This window comes from Chelonoidis abingdonii, chromosome 4, assembly GCF_003597395.2.
Source record: "Chelonoidis abingdonii isolate Lonesome George chromosome 4, CheloAbing_2.0, whole genome shotgun sequence".
Lineage (NCBI taxonomy): Eukaryota > Metazoa > Chordata > Testudines > Testudinidae > Chelonoidis > Chelonoidis abingdonii.
This window is the reverse complement of record NC_133772.1, coordinates 38827244-38849516: the sequence shown is the minus strand read 5'-3', so window position 1 is coordinate 38849516 and position 22273 is coordinate 38827244. Positions and strand designations below refer to the sequence as shown.

At 42.9% G+C, this 22273-nt stretch overlaps 1 protein-coding gene and 1 non-coding gene across 2 annotated transcripts; both read right to left on the bottom strand.

Moving 5' to 3' along the window:
* Window positions 1-1984: 1984 nt before the first annotated feature.
* On the bottom strand, window positions 1985-10021 carry RPLP2 (ribosomal protein lateral stalk subunit P2). The gene is made up of 5 exons (XM_032804078.2): window positions 9915-10021; window positions 8756-8879; window positions 4947-4995; window positions 2675-2767; window positions 1985-2104 (listed from the first exon to the last, which is right to left on the bottom strand). Exons 2-5 carry the CDS (start codon window positions 8876-8878, stop codon window positions 2028-2030), a joined length of 342 nt encoding a protein of 113 aa, XP_032659969.1. The 5' UTR covers window position 8879; window positions 9915-10021; the 3' UTR covers window positions 1985-2027.
* LOC116838817 (small nucleolar RNA SNORA52) lies at window positions 4612-4745 on the bottom strand. Its single transcript, XR_004376991.1, has one exon. It is a non-coding gene; the product is annotated as a small nucleolar RNA SNORA52 (small nucleolar RNA).
* Window positions 10022-22273: the final 12252 nt, after the last annotated feature.

Below are 22273 nucleotides of genomic sequence, written 5' to 3'. Positions count from 1 at the left end.
TTTTCAATTACATACAAGCAAGAGGCTGTGCCTGTTTCTCTCATACACATTTCCAATAGTCAACTGTGCCTTCATCCTCTCTTGTGCAACCACTATAACATGATCTGCGGTGCTATGCATCTTAAATCTATCCAGAAACTGACACCAGTTTCACTTGTTATGGATACATCTTGCCTTAACATCAGTTTGTCCAGGGCATGCAATGGTTGTTTATTACATTGGAACTGTAGCATAGTTAAGGTTGCATCTCCAGATTTCAGTTCAACAGGAACTTAAAACTTGTTTTGTACAAATCTCATTGAAATGGCAAAACCCAAAGTCAGTTATCTGTGAGCACTGCTTTATCTTCTCATGGTGGGCTGATGAAAAATGAGGAGAATAAAGTAAAAAAATACCTCCTTCCTGGGAAAATTTTCACTCTTTTCTTTGTATCCTTCTATAAAAAAATCCAGCACTATTGGGGCCTGTCTGTTGACCACAATATTGGTCATCTTATGCAGATTATCTATGAATAACTGATAATTGAGCAGTTATTATAGAATATTTTCTAATGTTTTAGCCTTAACAAAACGAGATTTAAAGTAAGTTGGTTCTGCTTTGCATGAGTCAGACAGGCAACCTAGAAGAAAGGTCTTTGAGCTGGGAAAGAGGAAGTCATTTCAAAACTCACCTGTTTAAATTTCCATGTAAACTACCCTTAATATTGGCCAAGCTCATGAACTTTAACCTAGAAGACAGTCAAGGAAGAGCTGTTAAATTCCCCATGTTTAAAATAAGTTAGCACAGAGCCTATGCAAGGACGCTGCATGCATGAAACCTAGGTCTCTAATGGTAATGGTAAGCAAGTTAGGCACCTAAATACTAGTGGCTGTCAGTGGAACTTCAGTGCCCAAATTACTAAAGACCTTTTGAAAATGGTACCATAACTTGACAAAACACAATCCTATCCCCCACACAACACTGCCTTTCATATTTGAGCCTGGTCTACACACAGATTTTCTATCAGTATAACTATGTTGGTTAGAGGTATATTTTCCTGAAAATTATACATATATAATCCCTAATGTGGATGCAGTTATACAGCTGTAAAGGCATCTTACACTGAACTTACTCCCCTTCCCATACAGGAATAAGCTCTACCGGTATAAGAACATTTATACCAATCTAGAATTGCATCCTCTAGTGGATGGGTTGTACCATTTTAAGTATACAAGTTGTACATCTCAGCTATACCAGATGTAGACAAAACAACATAAGACTATACATCACTTCAGCAATGTTAGCCACAATAACTTCCCAAACACATGGAACGCAAGCCAATCTGTGGTCAGAGGTTCTTAAACTTCATTGCTCCGTGACCCACTTCTGACAACAAAAATTACTACACAACTCCTGGAGAGGGGACCAGTGCCTAAACCCTGGGCCCCAGCAAGTCTAACCTCAGTCCTGATAATCCCATTAAAATGGGGTCACGACCCACACTTTGAGAAGTGCTAATATAATTGATATCAAAGCTATGAAGTGATTTAAGATTTTGATGAAGTTGAGGTATGCATCGCTTTTAGAGATCTGTCGGAGATGGAAGCGAAATCCCTACAGAATGTGTTACTAACAGCATTGTAGGCAACATGCAGGTGGAAAAGAATGCACAAGTCTTGGAATAAGATCTAAATCAGCAAAGAAATCAGTGCCATTTTGCTCATTTACAGAATATAATCATTTATGAGAGTTAGCTTTGAAGTGACGCAGTAGAATTTACAGCTAATTCTAATTTTCTGCCCATTGGGTTTCACAACATGATTTCAAAGATGTCTAAGTGATATAGGAGCACAAGTTTAATTGGCTTCACCTACATGCAGAATCAATGAGGCTACTTAAGATTTTTTTCCCCCTTTAAACAAAGCCCAAATCCAGATCACTGTTCTTAGACAAGAGAGAGAAAACTCCAGGGGCACTAGGGTTATTATAACAAAACGCCTCAACATCCATTTTAAACAAAATGTTTTATTAGCTTCTGTAGCAAAAATTTAGTCAAACAGGCCAAATCCCATGTCATCGTCAGATTCCTCAGACTCCTCCTTCTTCTCTTCTTTCTTCTCCTCAGCTGTACAGAGAAGAAATTTAAACAGGGTTTACTCTCATCTGGAAATATTTATAGTACATTTTGGACACTGCAGGTGTGAGGAGATCCCAAAACACGCTCTCTTCATGGAGGCGTATCTTCCAATTAAATGGACACAAGTCACCCCTTTAAGTTTCAGTCTCCATATCTACTCTGTGCGGTACTAATGGATTCAGTTTCTTAAAGATTAAGCGCCAAATTTTGCCTTCAGAGACATGCACAACCCTCAATTACATCCACAGGAGTTGCATACACATACCTGAGGGTCCATTTTGGCTTTATAGACTTAAACCAGAACAAATTAATGAAGGTGAGGAGCAAGCAACTGTGTATAACTCCTATTGGTTGGCTGGTTTTAACTAACTGCCTTCTATGCACACCACTTTAACAGTTCATTCCCAGGTACAGTGCAGAGATTGTTTTTAGTGTTAAACCATGTCAGTTAATATTTCAATCTCAGGACAAGAAGCCAAACTACAATAAAAGAAGGAAAAAAGCTTCCTAAATTTACATGATGGGAACTATGGCACTAAGATTTTAATGTATACTCACCAGCAGCAGGTGCAGCAGCAGGAGCAGCAGAAGCTGGTCCAGCTGAGACTGCTACAGCTCCACCAACGGGCATGCTGGCAAGTTTGCCATTACCTGTAGGGAACAAAAGGGTGGGGAATAGTAATTAAGCACTCAGTAGACTTGGCCCTACAAATACTGCAACATGCAGAACCAAAAAGTTATGGCGTAAGATGGCACCTAGTCAATATGGTATATGAACATGTCTATAATAGGATGAAGTGTATTTTTATATATTCTTCTCATTCATAAGGGATGTGATTACAGGCTAGCCTCTGACAAATTAACCCACACTAGCCACTTGCAAGGAACAACAAGGTTCTGGGTATTTTTGTTTGTGTAAAATACAGCACATTCTACAACAAGATTCCAGAGTTTAAGACTGAAACACTGGGCAGCTAGCCTACAATAACAACAACAAAATCAACCTGGTGTTGATAATAGTTTTGGGCAGAATTTTTTTGCCTACAAAATCCCCCCAAGCTCTCTAAATCCATATTAAAAAGACAGACATCAACAGCAAGCAAACTTTACCAAATAAAGAAAAAGGTATCCTTCGAGAAGAGCATTTCCAGTATGACCTCTGCTGGGTCCTGCCTATTCTATGTTGTCTACAATGTGCTACAACCTTGGACTTTGCAGGAATGCAGCACTGTTTGGGAACATGATTAGATTCCCATGTATAGAAGGAGACCAAACAACATTTTAGCTGTTCCAAGGAGTACTGTGTAATAACCAGGCCCCTCCAACACAGTAGGAATTACATTACAGATGGGGACCTTTGAGATTAGTGAACTCACTACTGCTTAATGTCTCCAATTTCTAGAAAGTTAGCTCTCTGCCTTTTCCCTTGTGAACACTTACTCCCTCTGCTTTCAAAGTTTGCTTACCCAGTCTTTTTGCTTGTACTCCATTTCTAAGAATAAATTTCTAAATAATTCCTTACAATTTCAGATTCCTATAGCTCGCAAAATAAACATGTTTTATAATCATGTCACATTCTAAGAAGCCACATACAGCAGAACCTCAGTTACAAACATCTCGGGAATGGAGGCTGTTTAACTCTGAAATGTTCATAACACTGAACAAAACATTATGGCTCTTTCAAAAGTTTACAACTGAACACTGACTTAACACAGCTTTGAAACTTTACTATGCAGAAAAAATCTGCTTCTCTTTATTTAAAAATATAGTTCACATTTAAACACAGTACTGTATTTTTTGTTTGTTTGTTTGTTTTTTATTGGGTCTCTGCCGCTGCCTGATTATGTACTTCTGGTTCCAAATGAGGTGTGTGGTTGACTGGTCAGTTCGTAACTGAGATTCTACTGTATTGCTAAAATAAAATTAGGGAACAATTATTTCTAAATATTAAATTCCATCAGCAGACAACTAAATCATTTTAAGGCTGTGCATGCATAAAGGCTCTCTCAGATCTTTATACAACATTTACAGAAGTATCTAATAGCTCCTGTACTTACTGATAATAATTAAGGCCTGATCCTGTGAGCACTTAGGCATGTGAGTAAAGTTACGAAAATATTGCTTAAGTGTTTGAAGGAATGGGGATTAAATCATTAGAGAGCTTTGGGCTACTTGAAGTATTCCGCATGCTATCTAAAAACAACATATTTGGTCAGAGCAAAATATTCCACAAGTGGAACATTCAAATTGTTGTGCCTTTCTAAATTTATATTTATTAAATTTTGCACTGAAAATAAAATGTGATTTTTCACTTCAGCGTTCTCTCTCAGTAAGATTTATCATTTCTAGGTCTCTCTGAAATAAAGAGCAGAAGGCTTGTGATTCAAGTGTTTAGTTAATGAAGTGACCTCTCTGAGAAAGTTCAAAACCACAACTGGGTAAACCAAGAACTACAATTTAGAATGCTAAAGTCTGGCTCATTCTCCCGCCTAGCAACATGTCCAGAAAACTCTTGTTACGAGCAGACTTAACTGTAAACTCATATTTAAGAGCACTTTCCAGTTTAATCTGGTCCACAAGCGAAACCTAGCAGGTACTGGCACTGACCTGCAGGCATTAGGATGGACCCCTACCCATTATATGATTTATCACATTTGTATCTTAAGTGAGAGCCCTCTAAAGCAAGTCTGATTTAACGAGGAAAAAACAAAATGGGAAAAAAAACATCTGGTAATTCTCTGGTCTTAAGGGTCTTTAAATTAGTGACTGAACTAGAGAGGCAATCATGATAAATGTCACCCCCATGTCAACACCATGAGATTGTACTTACCCTGAGCAATGACATCCTCTATATTTTTTCCGTTCAGTTCACCAATAACCTATGGAAATTACATACAAAGTATTAAAACAAATTGTTTGATAAGCTGTTTTAAGTGTTATTCAATCAGGCTTCTGTGCAATACCACCTAACCAGCTGCTTGTAAGATTCCATCTTGCCCTATTTCTCAGGAAAAACAATGAATAAGGTTTTTTTAAATTTTAAATTTAATTTTAAATAAGTAATTGACAAGGTATGTTAAAACCTAAACTTATGATTAAAATAATTTAAATAATTACAAAAATAGTATTAAGTAGTATATGTTTGCTGTTGAAGTTTTAAAGAAAGTCAACCCACTGAACTGGGGAAAAGCATTGGTTAAGCACCAGGAACTGGAGTTTATTGAAGCGCTAAACCAGATTTTGACAGCAGGAGCCTCTCTACAGAGAATATTCATTTCACTTTATTCCCCTAGTTTGGTTCAATGATTAGTTCACTGAAAGTTAAGAAACCAATTGGGAGCTGAAGAAGCAGGAAAACTGTTCTTCTTCCAATCTATGAATTAAAAGGGAGGTGTGAGGAGATCTACTAGTTCGAAAAATAAGGACACAGTGACCAGAAATAATCAGTTCAGTTCAACAACTATAGATAATATTTCCTCTGTTTAATAAATCAGTTTTAAACTGCAAAACATGTTTTGATAAGCTTTCTTCCTTAGGTATCAAGCACATCAAGATGTTTTTTTTTAATCAAAAATTAAATCCTGTTTTTGTGCTTTTTTTAACTGAATTTTAATTTCCATCCAAATCCACAAGTAAAAAATTAATCTAGTAAATAAGGAGGGTCATTCATCATTCTCTAACAGAAAAAGGTAAAAATAAATGCAAGTTAACCTATATAACTGCTTATGTAAATATAATGTGTCTACATGGTTAGCAAAAAGCAGGACCAAATTTAGTATAAAAGCTATATTTAGTAGCAAATCAACATATTTCAATGGTTACCATATCAATCTCTTTTTAGGAGAATAATGAAAAAGTATAAATACAAAACAAGATTAAAATCTACGATTTTAAAATCAATCCACTCTACAGGACACTGAAATCCAAACAAGTCCACAGTTGGAAATAAAAACAAACACTAAGTGTGCCATGAGATGAAAACTGAAGACTGATACATTGGAGCACCTGTGCTTTTCTGTAGTCATCTCCTCATAAAATCCATTTCACTGAGTTCATAATGAATTCAGGAAGCTGACAGAAATAAAGAACACAGAAGCCTCCTACAACTCCCAAAACAGATCCTCTGCAATGGTTTGTTAGGCATTTATTAGACTAATGCTGTACCCCCTTCCATGTGCATGCTCTGCAGCATGGGATCCTGAACCAGTATCCTAAAGTGCTGTGCATTTCTCAGTACTCTGACATATGCTAAAGCCCAGCTGATCATTTCAGCTTTTCACTGGAATGGAAATTTTACTATCAAAGTTGGAGTCCAGGCTGGAAAGATTAAACAGGAAAACACAAACTGCTACCATCTCAAAGACAAGCATTAAAGGTCAAGGGTGCTACAGCTCCTCCAGATGCGTTTCAGCTATTGGATAGCAGTGCGGGATAATGGAGAGTCACAAACCAATGTAAACAAACAATGGAGGCAAGAGTCTAAAGATAGGAACTGTAATGTCAAAAGTACATTGCAGCTCAGAGATAGAGACATTATCTAAACAAACAACTAATCTCCTGCTCAGGTGAAGCATGCAATATGTCAATTGCCATGTTTGTGTTTATTTACTCTGAAAGGTGTGTTTGAAGAATCCTGGAGATCAGGTCAGTGTTAACAAATACAGATAAGTCAATGACGACAAGAACAAATTCCAACATAACATTGTGGGAAAGAGATGATCAGTGAAAGAGTTTATGAAGGCCCTGGAAATCATAATTAAAAAAAAGTATCAATTTGAAACACACAACAGAATAAGAATCTCTATTTCAGAGTGCAGAACTGTATCCTAGTACTGCATGAATTCTGGTTGCAGAGAACTAACCACTCCGTTGATTGTATAGTTGTAATCTTCAGAAATCCATCTGAAAAACCTAGTTTCCTCAATATCATCTCATCTCTTGTAGTATCTGACACACAGTGTCTGGAAATAAGATGATTTCTCATTTGAAAAAAATCTTACAGAATTTCATCAACTGTTTTCTTTTCAACACCCTTTAAAACAAACACACAAAAAATGAAAGCTCCTCCACACTGAGAAGTATTTAAATCTCGCTTCACTGACACTAACCCTGCAGAATCTGTTTTTTCCTAGATATTGTATCATCTGGGTATCTCTCATTTACCTCCCTGGCATTGCAGGGGCCTCAAGCATTGGTCCATCTCAGTGTCTCCTATGCTCTGCCTGTGGCACACAATAGTTTGTCTCCTGAGGGCTGTAATACTTTGGTCTAATTTGAGTTGTTAGATTTAGGGTGTGAGTGGCCAGCTTGTATTAGCGGCCTCTGATATACAGGAGGTCCAACTAGATCAGGAGTAGGCAACCTATGGCACAGGTGCTGAATGTGGCACGCGAGCTGATTTTCAGTGGCACTCTCGCTGCCTGGGTCCTGACACTGGTCCAGGGGGCTCTGCATTTTATTTAATTTTAAATGAAGCTTCTTAAACATTTTAAAAACCTTATTTACTTTACATACAACAATAGTTTAGTTATAGAAAGAGAACTTCTACGCATGTTTTAAATGATATCTGCACAGCAAATCAGCAACTTAAATTGACACGTGAATGTAATAGAAGGATACTAAGAGCACACACTTCGAAAGGGTTGCCTGAAGCCTCAGAACTAGAGAATTTTCATAGCCAAGAGTTTGAGAGCTAGAAAGGAATGAGACTAGTATGAGCTATTTGACTCCTCTTCATGTGTCAGTATAATAATGCTTGCATCTGTAATTTTCACTCCATGCATCTGAAGTGGGCGTTTTACCCCTGAAAGCTTATGTCCAAATAAATCTGTTAGTCTTTAAGGTACCACTGGACTCCTCGTTGGTTTTGTGGATACAGACTAACATGGCTACCCCGATATTTGACATATGTCCCTTGTAGCAGTGACAAGGGCTTGTGTGTTTTATGGAAAATGCTGTGTATACACTTGGCACCCCATAAATGTAATGCAATAATGTTGTCAGAAACCAGGAATGGTTGACAGGGATGGATCGCTTAATGAATAACTGTTCTGTTCGTTCCCTCTGAGGCACCTGGCATTGGCCGCTGTCGGAGGACAGGATACTGGGCTGGAGCTCTTATGTTCTGCCTTTTGCTGGAAACATGTAACCCTCCACTAGAATTATATCCATTTATTTTGAGGCCATGAATAACTGCAAATTGAACACTATATCTCACTGGAATATTTTTTTTTTTGCCACTGGCGACCACTAACCAGGCAACTACTAGCCTCTGATAAGAGCCATTAGGCAGACCCTCTTGTATGCAATGTAGTTGTAGCTGTCTCAGTTCCAGGATATCACCTACCTGTCTCCCTAATTACAGAGACCAATTAGTTAGAAACACAACTTGTATTAGCTCTGTCCAGTGAGGTTTTTCAGTTTGAACTTTTGTAAATAACAGAGCCTGAGATCTACAGAAATGCTACCCCCAAATACTTTTTATTGGGCAATTGGGACTTGAGACCAATAACCACATATACCCATACGTGGAACGAAACATATTTTTAATATCCCTTGAATTAAGATAAGATTCATAGCCAAGTGAATACAGAAGTGGCTCCCATTTGGATATTACATGGTCAGTTACTGTATTATCACCTTGTTCAGGCGTTCATCATCCGTCTCAATGCCTACACTGTCGAGAATCTTCTTCAAGTCCTTTGAAGCGGGGGACTCGTTGCCCCCAAGGACAGCCAGAAGATAAGCTGCAACGTAACGCATTCTGAAAGAGAATTAAAATCTTTATTATGGATCATGTTACCGATTTTAGAAGCCAGAAACTTGTTCCCAGCTCTCTGGAGCCCTGTCCTAGTTACAAAAAAGAAAAGTGTGTTCTTAGCTTGAGTTAGCTAACAAGATAAAATCCTAGTGAAGATGAGGCAGTTTTCATGAGTTAGTAGATTGAGTTCAGGGGGAGCCTAGTCTTTAACTGCTAAGTTATATGAGAACTACAAAATTACCTCATCTTCCCTAGACTGTTACTTCCAGTTAAGAACACACGTCTCCTTCCCACCCCCCATGAAGGCAAGGCCTTAGAAAAGCTGTTAGTCAAGACAGTTGGTTTTACGTGTCCTAAAATAAATGGCTTTTACCTAAAGCCACTATGAAAGTTAATACACAGACAACTCTACACTTCCAGCCATTAATAGCGACACCAGAGGAAGGGTGGGGGAGAGAATTTGAGCAGGCAGCAAGTCAGCATCTTTCCGAACAGAGCCCGCAGGGTAAGTGCCCATCTCAAGCTGAAAATACTGAGTGCAGGCGAGGGCAGCCCGTGCCCAGCTGGACGGGGCCCTAGCAGGCGCGGCCCTGCCTCGGAGGGGCTCAGCGAGCCCAGGAGAGGGGGCTCCCCCAGCTGTGCGGGCAGGGGGCTACAAGGGGCTGTGCGTAGAGGGGCAGGTGCTCGGGCACGACGCTGATGGCAGAGGCTCCCCAGTGATCGCCCCCCACTTTGTTACGCTCCCTGGCCCAAGTTCCCACCCCCCTCGGCCCTGGGAAATCCCTCTGTACCCCTCCTCCCGTCCCAGTGGCATCCCGCTGCGGTCCCAGCACTGCCCCCCCAACCCCACTAAATCTCCCCTCGCTGCGATCCCAATCCCCCAGCGTCCCAGGCCCGGCGCGGCAGGGCACATGGCCGCATCGCTCCTTCCGCCACCCCCCCGGCTCCGCATGGTCTCGCCCCAGCCCCGCTCACGGCAAGGGCAGGGAGCTCCGGGCGCGCTCATTGGAGGGAAGGGTGGGGGGTCCGCACACTTACTTCACCGAGTGGGGGTAGGACGGGAGCTCGGCCTAGGGACGTGCACACGCTACAGCGCCCGGCAGCCAAAGGGAAGGGGAAGGGCCTAGACAGCCAGTTCGGCCTTTTTCCAACGCCCCACCAACCAGCTCTGCCATTGGACGAACCGAGAAGGGCAGCGAACCAATGAACAGTGAGATCGTTACTAGGGCTGCGGCCGCCATGACACTAGAGGTTAAAGCAAACGCTGGGGTGGGAGCCGGACCCAGAGATGGCACGTGCGCCGGCCGCCCTAGTGGGCCAGGGGAGCAGCACAGACAGGCTGAGACATTACCAGGGGTGCCACGGTCTCCTGCCTGTGCTGGGCGCGGGCAGCACCATGGCACCAAGCCCACTGGGGAGCAGGGTAGGCAGGGGACCTTCCCCTCACAGCCTGACAGGCTGTGGCATAGGGGGGCTGCAGAGAGGGCAGAGCAGGGGGGCAGGCGATCCCCCCAGCACTCACTCCTTCTTGGCTACTGTATAGCAGCTCGACCCACTGAGGGCTCACAACATGGTACACCTCCTCCAACGAGCCTGCTTTCCACAGCCAACAGCCCCCCATAGAGTGCCTGGGCAGATGTGGGTCACCTCCTTGGCTGAGAATTGTAACAAAGGATCCACGCACAGGAGGGCTTGGAAAAAGCCCATTTTTATTTCCTATCCGCAGTCCTCTACCCAGGGTTAGGGGGGAAAAAACAAAACAATCCCATAGCTGAGGTTAGTATCCAGTGATAAGGAAGTTACACCCTTTCAAAGAGTTCTCCCCACACAGAGGGTCCCTCCTCCCTTTATTGTAAGAGACAAAAATAGGACAATTTCTAGGTTTCCCATTCCCCTCTACATAAGAAAATTGCTGTGTTTCAGCTCTAGTTTGATTGTTCTTTTTTCAAATGGTTAGTCATGGCCTCTGATTCTCCTAATGGTAAATACACACCCTGGTTTGTCTCACAAAAAATGGCTTGGAAGGGACCTTGAGAAGTCATCAATCCAGACCCCTATGGTGAGGCAGGAGTCCCAGGACCAAGTACATTTAGAACATCCGCAGGTGTGTACTTAAAAACTTTCAGTTACAGGAATTCCACAGCCTCCATTGAAAGCCTATTTCAGTGCTTAACTACCATGATAGTGACAAAGGGCACATCTTCACTGGCAACATGAAAGTGCTGCCGTGGCAGCGCTTTAACATGGCATGTGCACTTGCAGCATAGCATGTGTAGTTGCAGCATAGCACTGGGAGAGAGCTCTCCCAGTGCTTTATAAAAAAGAAAAAAACACTGCGCCTCCATGAGTGCAGCTCCCTGCATTGGTGCACTGTCTACACTGGCTCTTCAGAACACTGCACATTTGAGTGCTGAGGGGAGTGTTTTTTCACACCCCTGAGCAAGAAAGTTGCAGCACTGTGAAGTGCCAGTATAGACAAGACTTAAGTGTCTCCTAAGATCAAACCTAAACTTCCTTTGGTGCAGATTCAGGGTTTGGCTACACTTGCAGGTGTGCAGCGCTAGGAGATACAGCTGTCTTTGTACAGCTGTGTAGGGAAAGCGCTGGAGTGTGGCCACACTGACAGCTACCAGAGCTGCAGTGTGGCCACATTTGCAGCATTTGCAGTGGTGTTGGGAGTGGTGCATTATGGGCAGCTATCCCACAGAGCACCTCATCCCATTTTGGCACGGTGGGTTGTAGGAAGGGGGTGGAGGGTGCAGGTCATTGTGCTTCCTGTCCCAACTCACCGTGATGCATCACTTCACATCCCAGCAATCCCTGTTTTTCCATCCACGTTTGGCGCCATCTTGACTCAACGGTTTCTGTGCAGCGAGATTTCTGTGGGAAATGGAGCCCGAACTGCTGAGGACTTTGCTGATGAGTGTCACCAGCACATCATGTTTGGCAGTTGAGCCATTCCTTAAGATCCAAAGTGATGAGGAGTCCGACGATGATAGCGAGTCGCCTGATGCATACAACACGAAATTGCTTCTGGCTTTCACGGAAATGCTCAGCACCGTGGAACTCCGCTTTTGGGCTCGGGAAACAAGCACTGAGTGGTGGGATCACATCGTCTTGTAAGTCTGGGATGACGAGCAGTGGCTGCAGAACTTTCGGATGAGAAAAGTCACTTTCATGGGACTGTGTGTTGAGCTCGCCCCCACCTTGCTGCGCAAGGACACGAGATTGAGAGTTGCCCTGCCGGTGGAGAAGCGGGTGGCTATTTCAATCTGGAAGCTGGCAACTCCAGACAGCTACCGATCGGTCGGGAACCAGTTTGCAGTGGGAAAGTTGACCGTTGGAATCGTTTTGATGCAAGTCTGCAGAGCCATTAATTGCATCCTGCTAAGAACCGTGACTCTGGGGAACGTGCAGGACATTGTGGATGGCTTTGCACAAATGGGTTTCCTTAACTGTGGAGGGGTGATAGATGGGATGCATATTCTATTCTGGCACCACCCCACCTAGCATCCGAGAATGTTAATCAGAAGGGATATTTCTCTATAGTTCTCCAGGTGCTTGTGGATCACCGTGGGCATTTCATCGACATTAACACAGGCTGGCCTAGAAAGGTGTACGATGCATGCATCTTTCGGAACACTGGCCTGTTCAGGAAGCTGCAGGCAGGGACTTTTTTCCCAGACCAGAAGATCACAGTAGGGGACGCTGAAATGCCCATTGTGATCCTTGGAGACCTTGCCTACCCATTAATGCCTTGGCTTATGAAACCATATACAGGGAAACTTGACAGGAGCAAGGACCAGTTCAACTACAGGCTGAGCCAGTGCTGAATGACTGTAGTGTGCTTTTGGCTGTTTAAAAGGGCGCTGGCGATCTCTGTATGGGAAGCTAGACTTGGGAAAATCAGCATCCCTGCTGTTCTATCTGCATGCTGTACCCTCCATAATATTTGTGAAGGGAAGGGTGAAAGATTCAGTCAGACATGGACCTCTGAGGTTCAGTTCCTGGAGGCTGAATTTGCACAGCCAAAGACCAGGGCTACTAGGGAGGCCCAGCACAGGGATGCCTTGAGGGAGGAATTTGAGGCTGAAAACCAAACAGTAATGGTTGGTGCCTTGCATGGGAGTGAAGTGCAGTGGTTGCAATGTTAGTAGGAATCTGTTTTTCCTAAGCTGATTTGCAGTGCCTATTGCTTTCCTGGGCTAAGGTATCTTTGACTTTCTGCAATAATAAAGACTGTTTTCAAAGCCAGGAATTCATTTATTGAAAAGAAAATAATTTTGACAGACACATTTTGGGAACCTAAAAAGGCAGGGGGGTGTGGTGGGGAACTGTACAGTCACAGGTTTGACTATGTCCTGTCTGGAGTGCTGTGCAATGACTGCTGCACTTCAGGATGCCTATACTGCATGGTGATGGGGGTTGAGTGCAGAGGGTAAGGGTCATAGTTCTCAGGACTGGTTGAACACACAAGTGTTGGAGGCAGCTGGTAGTGGTAAGACCCTGGATGCTGGGGAAGGGGGTTTTGAGCTGACATTGGGGCACAAGGGAAAGAGCTTTGGGATGGGGTGGGGCTGGCGCAGTAGAGCTCTGCCTGCATGGTACAAGCGCCTGGATAGAGTCTGCTTGGTGAGCCAGGATGCTTATCAGCTGCTTTGTGCTTTTTTCTTCCTGGCTGCTGCATTTCTCTGGTGGATCCTGCTTTCCCTTTCCCTCCAGTCCTGCAATTTTTGATTCCCTCTGGCAGAGTGATCCATAACTGCTTGCAGCAGGTTGTCTTTGCTTTTTCGTGACTTCTTCCAGAGGTTATGGAGTCTGAGCTGTTGATAACATGGGCAGCTGAGAACTCAAGGTTGCTTGTGGAAAGGCAAAAAAGGCAACACTTAACAGAGGCAACATTGTTTATATCTCAGACAGTTATTCCCACACAGTGAAGGAGTTTAGTCTTCACTTTAGCATAATTTTCCCATACCAAAGAGAGCGCACATAACCCACAGGAGCACCGAAATGGTGAGTAAGGGGGACTGATTGCTTCAGGACTGTACTGGGGTTTCTGTGCATTGAGGAAAGCAAACAGCTGCAGGGGGCACCTACACTGAACACTCTCCCAACATTTTCCACAGGAGTTGATCCTGGAAGATATCTTGCTGCTGCAGGTCACCTGAGAAGAGCAGGAGGGTCTTCTACAGCAACGTGGATTCCGCCCTGTCCCCTATGCATCTTGCCTGTGTGCAGCAATGGTCCCCCCACCCCTTGCGGCACAGTGGCGCAGACACATTAGCCTGACTGGGACAAGGACCACAGTGGCTCTCCCAATAAATTTGTGCAAGCGCATTGCCCATGCTCTGGCTGAAACTTTTGAAGAGATTACCAAGGCCGATTACTGCGACGTGATAGACCACATCAATGGGCTATTCCACATCTAGGCATGCATGCAGCCCTAACCCTCCCTCCTCTCCCGAAACATTTCCATCCCGGAAATAAAAGCTGCTTACCGGGAACCCGCTCCTCTGCTTGTCCTTCACCAAGTACTGGCTGCTGCAACTGGCTGCCTTCATCCTGGCTTGAGAAGAGCTCCTGTCTGCATGCTTCCTGGGACTCTGGGGTGTCTCCCCCCACCCCAGTACCCTCACGCTCAGTTTCCTCCCCCCCCCCCCACTGAGGTGTCATCGTGGTCCTCAGACTGGCGGTGGGGTCACCCCAGTATCGCATCCAGCTCTTTGTAAAATGCAGTTGTGGGCAGCAGCACTGGAGCGGCTATTTTCCCTGCGGGCTTTGCAACAGGCACTCCGCAGCTCCTTCACTTTAACCCTGCACTGCAGTGCGTCCCAGTCATGGCCACTTACCAGCATGGGGCTTGATATCTCCCATAGTATCATAATTCCTACAGCTAGAGCGCAGCTGGGACTGCACAGCTTCCTTCCCTCAAACACTGATGAGGTCACAGCCAACTCAGCCAAAAATTGGCCATGCTGGGGCTCGTTTGGCACGTGGCGGCATGGTCACCTGGAAAGATTCACTGATTGCACTCTATACCTGGCTGAGCAAACAGGAAGGGGATTTTTAAAATTCCCTGGGACATTTAAAGGGTGGGTCACCTGAGGCCAGGGCAGTAGAGTTTGAACTGATGAGCAGAGTGGCTGAACAGGCATTCTGGGATACCTCTGAAGGCCAATTACAGCGCTTTTGGTGGCCACACTGGTGGAGCAGTGCTGCAGTCATTATTCCCCAGGCAGAGGTGGAGTACATGCAGCTCTGTAGCCAGGGAGGTACAGCGCTGGATGTGCCTTGCAAGTGTGGATGGGGAGTGAGCTGCAGCACTGTAAAGCCACCACCAGTGCTGCAACTCTCCAGTGTAGCCAAGCCCTAAGCCAATTACTTCTTGTCCTACCTTCAGTGGACATGGAGAACAATTAATCACAGTCCTCTTTATAAAAATTTAACATAGCTGAAGACTTTTCAGTTCCCTCTTTTCGTCTTAAGATTAAACATGCCGAGCATTATTTAATCTTTTCTTCATAAGTCAGATTTTCTAAACCTTTTAACATTTTTGTAGGTCTCCTCTGGATTGGCTCCATATCTTTATGGAAGTGTGGCACCTAGAATTGGATACAGAATTCCAGTTAAGGCCTCACTAGCGCTGAATAGAGCAGGATAGTTATCCTCTCAAGTCTTACACACAATGTTCCTGTTAATACAGTCCAGAACGATATTAGCCTTTTCACAACTGCATCACACTACCGACTCATTCAATTTGTCATCTACTACTGTATAGCAGTGGTTCTCAACCAAGGGTATGCAAACCCCAGGGGGTACGGAGAGGTCCTCCCAGAGGTACATCAACTCACCTAGATATTTGCCTACTTTTACTATATGCTTCATAATAAGCACTAGTGAAGTCAGTACAAACTAAAATTTCATAAAGTTACTTGTTTATACTGCTCTATTTACTAGACACTGAAATGTAAGTATAATTTTTTTCCAGTTGATTTCTCATAATTATACAGTACAAATGAGAAAGTAGGCAATTCAGTAAGTGTGCAGTGACACTTTAATTTTGTAAGCAAATAGTTTAAGTAAGGTAAGACTTGGGGGAAACAAATCAGACTCCTGAAAGAAGTACAGTAATCTGGAAAAGTTGAGATCCACTGCACTATAACACCCAGATCCTTTTCAGTAGTACTGCTGCATAGCCCAGCTATTCCCCATTTTGTATTTGTGCATTCGAGTTCTCCTTCTTAAGAGCAGTATTTTGCCCTTGTTTTTATTGAATTTTGTTTTACTATTTTAGACATTCTCCAAATTGTCAAGGTCATTGTCAATTTTAAGACTACCCTCCAAGTGATGGCAACCCCTCCTAGCTTGGTGTTGTCTGGAGATTGAGCATACTCTCCACCCCATTACCCAAGTAATTAATTTATTATCACATTATCAAATCCAGAGGACCTCCAATCATCATAAAGTCCTGGCAAGTGAGAGAAGAATCACACCCATAGCATGCTTATTTTCTGGAGATTGGATGGCTGAAGGAATTGTTGATAAGATAAGGAAGTTTAATTTTCTGCTTCAAATTCATCTTGAATTAGCAGTAACTGAAAATTATCACCTCCTGATGGATGTGTGCAAAAACAGTTTGACTGTTTCTGGCCAATTTTCTAGCAGACAAGAATCCACATGATGAGCCACAGTTCTTGCTATCATGGTTGGCAATCTTGGCAAAGAAGCTAAGGTCTAAAATAGGCATGGAGACTTACTTATTAATATTGCTATAACATGCAGAAGCCCCAGTTAAGGTTGAAACACAATAGTGGAAGTATTTCAGGGAAACTTACTGCCACTGCTCATGCCATACCTATCCTGGATACAGGAAATAAAACTGATAGTTATAAGCACTTCCAAGTTACATGCTACTGGAACTACATGCCTTCTATAAGCAGCACAGACACTGGACTATCTGACTACAGTAAAGCTTCAGAAAAAAACATGGTAAATTAAACACATTGCTGTGTGTATAACTTCATTAAAATTATAGAGTTAGAAGGGGCTGCAAGGGTCATCTAGTCCAACCCCCTGCCAAGATGCAGGATATGTTGTGTTTAAACCATCCAAGACAAATTGCTATCCAGCTCCTTTTGAAAACCTCCAGTGAAGGCGATTCTACAATTTCCCTAGGCAGTTTGTTCCATTGTCCTACTCTTCATACAGTTAGGAAGTTTTTCCTGAGATTTAATCCAAATCTGCTATGCTGTAGGTTGAACCCATTACCTCTTGTCCTGCCCTCTGTGGCAAGAGAGAACAACTTCTCTCCTTTTATGGCAGCCTCTCACGTATTTGAAGATGGCTATCCTGTTGCTACCTCCAAGATTACAAACCTTCCTGGAGGCACTGCTGAACCCATGTTTACCTTTGAACAGGAGGAGGGCGGAACTGGGAACCGGGAACCATATGTCACTTTGCATATCCCAGGTGGACAAACATTTCCCATTGCACAGCAGTACAGTGGTGGCCCAGGGTATAATTGCAGGTTTCTGAGCAGCACATCTATAGGAAGTCCTCCATTACTTGCTACTTACAAGTTGATAACATATGTGCCATGGTTAGACTGAGTCAGAACATGGCATTATGCAGAGTTAACAGCAGTCTGATCCAGGAAAAACCCTCCAGTAGCAACTCGGGTTTGCAAAGTTTATTTTCTCCCCATGACAGTTTAAAATGGAAATTTATCTCAAAAATAAAAAAGACAAACTTTTTAGATTAAATTTTCGCTTTGAACTTTTCAATCAAAAAAGTTCAAACTTCACAAAACAATCAATCTGATTTCTTCAAATAATGTCAAAACCAAGTTGACAAAAAAGTACTGCTTTGCCCAGTTTTAATTGCAAGAATAAACTTGCAACCTCACAATGTTTATAAAAAAGTAGTGAGCAAACATTTATTTGTGAGAGCAAAACTGCACCTTAAATTTAGGAAGTGAAATAGGAAAAAAATGCAACGTTGATTAGTACATCTTTGTTCTTTGACAAGCCTGCAAAATAAACCAAATGCATTTCTGCTCTGAAGCTGTAAAAACTGCACTGGGGGGTTTATTCCTGCACTAAAAACTGATCAGATTGGTTTGTGACTGATTTGATATGTAATATTTTGTGATGGAAAATATTTTCAATATGGTGGAGTATTTTTTAACCTACTAAAGTTAGAGACTTTTAGACAAATTCCCATTTTAAGGTTTGTCATGGAAAAAGAAGTTTTGTGAAAAGCTTGGAATGAAAGAAAAAAAAAACAACTGTCATTACTACATTTTCAGCCAGCTCTATTCACAATGATTTCCAGAGAAAAAGTTTGCTCACTTTACAAGTAAAAGCTACTTTTTCTAACTGATAGCCCTACAAACTGAAAGTGCAATCAGCAGGTTCTTCCTGGATCATACATCCTGAATAAAGCCCCATTGTCAGACACTACATCTGTGCAGCTCCACTATCTTCAATTGGGTTATACAGATAAACTTGGAGCAGGACACCTGACATGATAATTGGAATTTAATTAATAGTCTGTAGATGATGCATGAGCCAGGATAGAATTCAGCTCCTGCTCTCAGCTAGGTAGGCTCTTAAGAGTTAACATTAACCCTGAAGTAAACTAAACAATGACCTGTTGAATAAGAAAGTAGCCATTTTACATAGGTCTGTTTCAGAGAACAACAACAAAAAGGGGAGCATAAGGACCTTACACAGTGGTCTGATGGCAGCATGAGCATGTTTCCTTGTGCAGGGGTACATGAGGAGAAGAGCTTTGTGGGAAAATTGAAGAGACAGAAATCCAGCTCTACTGGTATTTCACCATGGTCGTTTGGTGCAGCTTTAGCATCAGGGCACCTATTGACACCATAGGAAGTGTAAAATAAAGTGACTGCATAAATGAGATGTAGAGAAGAAGCATTTTGACCCCTGAATAGTAGATAAATATCTGTAAATAAACCACTTGCATCTGAAGAATAGGTACAAGGGGTTGGACTTCCTATATCAAATACATTGAAAGGGGGCTTGGAAAGAGTTTAAAGCACAAACCCATACACAGCTTATGTGTATTAACTGTGCATCTAGACCAGGGGTTCTCAAACTGGGGGTCAGGACTCCTCAGGGGTCACTAGGTTATTACATGAGGGGTCCCAAGCTGTCAGCCTCCACCTCAAACCCCACTTTTCCTCCAGCATTTATAATGGTGTTAATATATTAAAGTGTTCTTAATGTATGGGAGAGGGTCACACTCAGGCTTGCTGTGTGAAAAGGGTCACCAGTACAAAAGTTTGAGAACTACTGACCTAGACAATCAGACAAAGCACTGGTCTGCTACAGGTAACCCCAGATGACCCTAGAATTTAAACCTGACATCCAATGGCAGGAACTTCTTACCCTATTATCACAATCCACGACAATGGTTTAATAAAACCAAACCAGACCCACATAATATTGATATGAACTCCATGTATACAGAGCTACACAGAATCCCATGTAAGCCAATGGAGAGTCTCTCTATAAAGTACTCATTGCAAGATGCAGACCCAAGCACTGAAGCTAAACACAAAGCAAATATGCAAGTCAGATACAATTAACTTAGGTTTAAAACAGAGACTGGGAATGGTTGGGTCATTACATTAATTGAATCTATTTCAATATGTTAAATTCTCCTCACACCTTCTATGGGTCATCTCAATTATTACTTCAAAGGTTTTTTCCTCCTGCTGACAATAGCTCATCTCAATTGATTGGACTCTTCCAGTTGGTATGCATACTTCCACCTTTTCATGTTCTCTGTATGTATAACTATCTCCTGTCTGTGTGTTCCATTCTATGCATCCAAAGAAGTGAGCTGTAGTCCACAAAAGCTTATGCTGAAATAAATTTGTTAATTTCTAAGGTGCCACAAGTACTTCTGTTTTTTGTTGTTGTTGTTTTTGCAGAGACAGATTAACACAGCTGCTACTCTGAAACAAAGCAAATGATTTCTCACAGTCAGATGTCAAAACAGTAAGGCAGTCTTGGAGTCCTCTTCTTCAAATATACAGCTTTGAGCTAATTTCCTTCCAAGCAGTCTTACCATGTTTCTCTACCACACAGGAAAACACATTCCCTGCATTAATACCACTCCAAACAAACCTCATTAGCCTTTCCTTTTTATACTCTCTGAAAGACCAACCATCTTCTTCACCTGAGACCAGTCTCATTCTTGCCACCTTCCCCTCATGGCTGAATTGTTTCTGTTGCACTTGTTGTCCCCCTGGTCAAAGACAGAGTTTAACTCTCTCTGAATTATCACATTACATTGTTATATCAGGGCATTCAGACTGTCCTGTACAAATACACTCAGATGGCATTCTGGATTAGATTAGAAAGCTAAATTACATTGGAGCTGGGACTATGTTTTCCTGTGTATTTGTACAGTACCTAGCACAATAGAGCCCTGATCCTGCTTGGGCCCTTTGGACATTATTAAAATGCAGAAAATAGTGTTATGCTGGAAAGTATTAATGGCTGCCAATATTCATAGACCTAGTTAAAACTAAGTATGCTAATAGTCCTTCATTCAGGCTTGATGGAAAGAGCAGTCAGGCCCCTTTATATAGTGATCACTGGAAACAATAGGAAGCCACTGCTCAAGGTAATAGGCTGCATTAGAAAACCTGACCAGAGTTAAACCAACTACCTGCAAATAAAGGGGCTGAAAGGGGATTGATTGTTTGCTTGCAGCTATGTGTGTCTGTATGTATGAGAGGCAGAAAGCCAAGATACACTACAGAGAGAGAAGTAATGGTGAGTGTGGCCCTGGAGAGAAGTTGTGGTATAGGGCTTATGGTACAGTACTACTGAAAAGGCAGATTTGGATTTCGGAGCAGAAAGACTGCCTTTTGTGGTTTATTTCTATTTGTTCAGCGAAACAAGTTTGTGTAGATTCCTTGTGAATAAGCAGAGTTGCACCCAGAAATACCTGACTCGTATCATTAATTTCTCTCAGCAATACCCCCTAATATTGACTTGGGCCTCAGAAAGGGTACCAGTAATAATGGCTGTTTCCCATGTAGGTGCATGGAGCTGGCTTATGAATGTAGCCCATATGTCACGATGTATCCATATGTTGTCTCTTGTCTCATACTTACTGTGACAGATATGGCAATTCCCTGCAATATCCTGGACAAACCTTACTGTTACTGAGTTACGTTAAACCTTACTCATTGAAGTTTAAATATCTTAGGAGCTCATTGTATTAAAAATGCAAATGTTTATATATTGCTGTGGAACTGTATGTAATGTCTTTAAGGGGGAGACAGGACTAATGTAAAGCTTGGGAAGTGTTATGAGCTTCAAAAGACTCTCTTGAAAAAATAGACCAGACAAGATTTAGGGCTAGTCTACACTGGCAATGCTAAAGCACCAGCACTTTAATGCGGCTTTTGTAGTCACAAGGGGCGTAGCTGTGCTCCCAGAGCTGGTGCACTGTCTACACTGGCACTTTACAGCGCTGAAACTTGCTGTGCTCAGGGGGATGTTTTTAGTTGAATGCATTTCCTAGGAAATACTTGAGTAGAATTCCATTGTCTGCCTGAAACAATGAGTCCTTGTGGCACGCTCTGCATACCAAGGACCCAAATTGGATAAAGGAGTGACTCACAGATTCATGGGGTGCTTGTTCTGAGCCAAGGCCATTGTGAATTTGTAACCACAGGAAAATCTTGTGGTGGGGTTTGAAGGCTTGACACCTACCAGAGCCCTTGCTGGAGCTGGGGTGATCTCTGGTAAGCTTATAGCAGGTGGGTAGCTTCTTTTATTGTTTTTCAAATATTTTCTCTCTAGTGCTTTTACATTGAGAATGTGCTTCCTTAGAAAGAACTGTGTGGTAATTTAGCTGTGAGCAATTATACGGTTTACCATCTCAGAGGGAAAAAAATATGTCTACCTGGACAATAATAAAATGTCTGTTGGTCTTTGTTAGCTGACTCAGGCTGTAAATTGCAGTGTGGCTGTTCACGCTGGGACTGGAAAGGCTTTGGGACCTTACATTTCAATATATTCACTGGCAGAAAGGAGGAGGATGCAAACTCATTGCTGGCTAAATCGGCTTGGTTTGGAAGTGTAACTCCAGTGGTACCCTCCTCCCACAAATAGAAATGCCACCCCCCCGCAGGTATGTGTGTGCTGCTGCTTCAGGAGAGGGGTTGAGCCAACAGGTCCGTGCACCAGCGTGTCTGCACATGTGGCCGAGAAAAGCTGCGGGTTTCCCGCTTCCTCAAGCCGTCGAGCAGCCGCCTGGTGCACAAGTGCCTGGACCAGCCGGGAGGGGCCGGGCCCTAGGACGCGCCACACTTGGCTGCAGATCGCCCCCTCCCCCGGGACTGTCCCTTT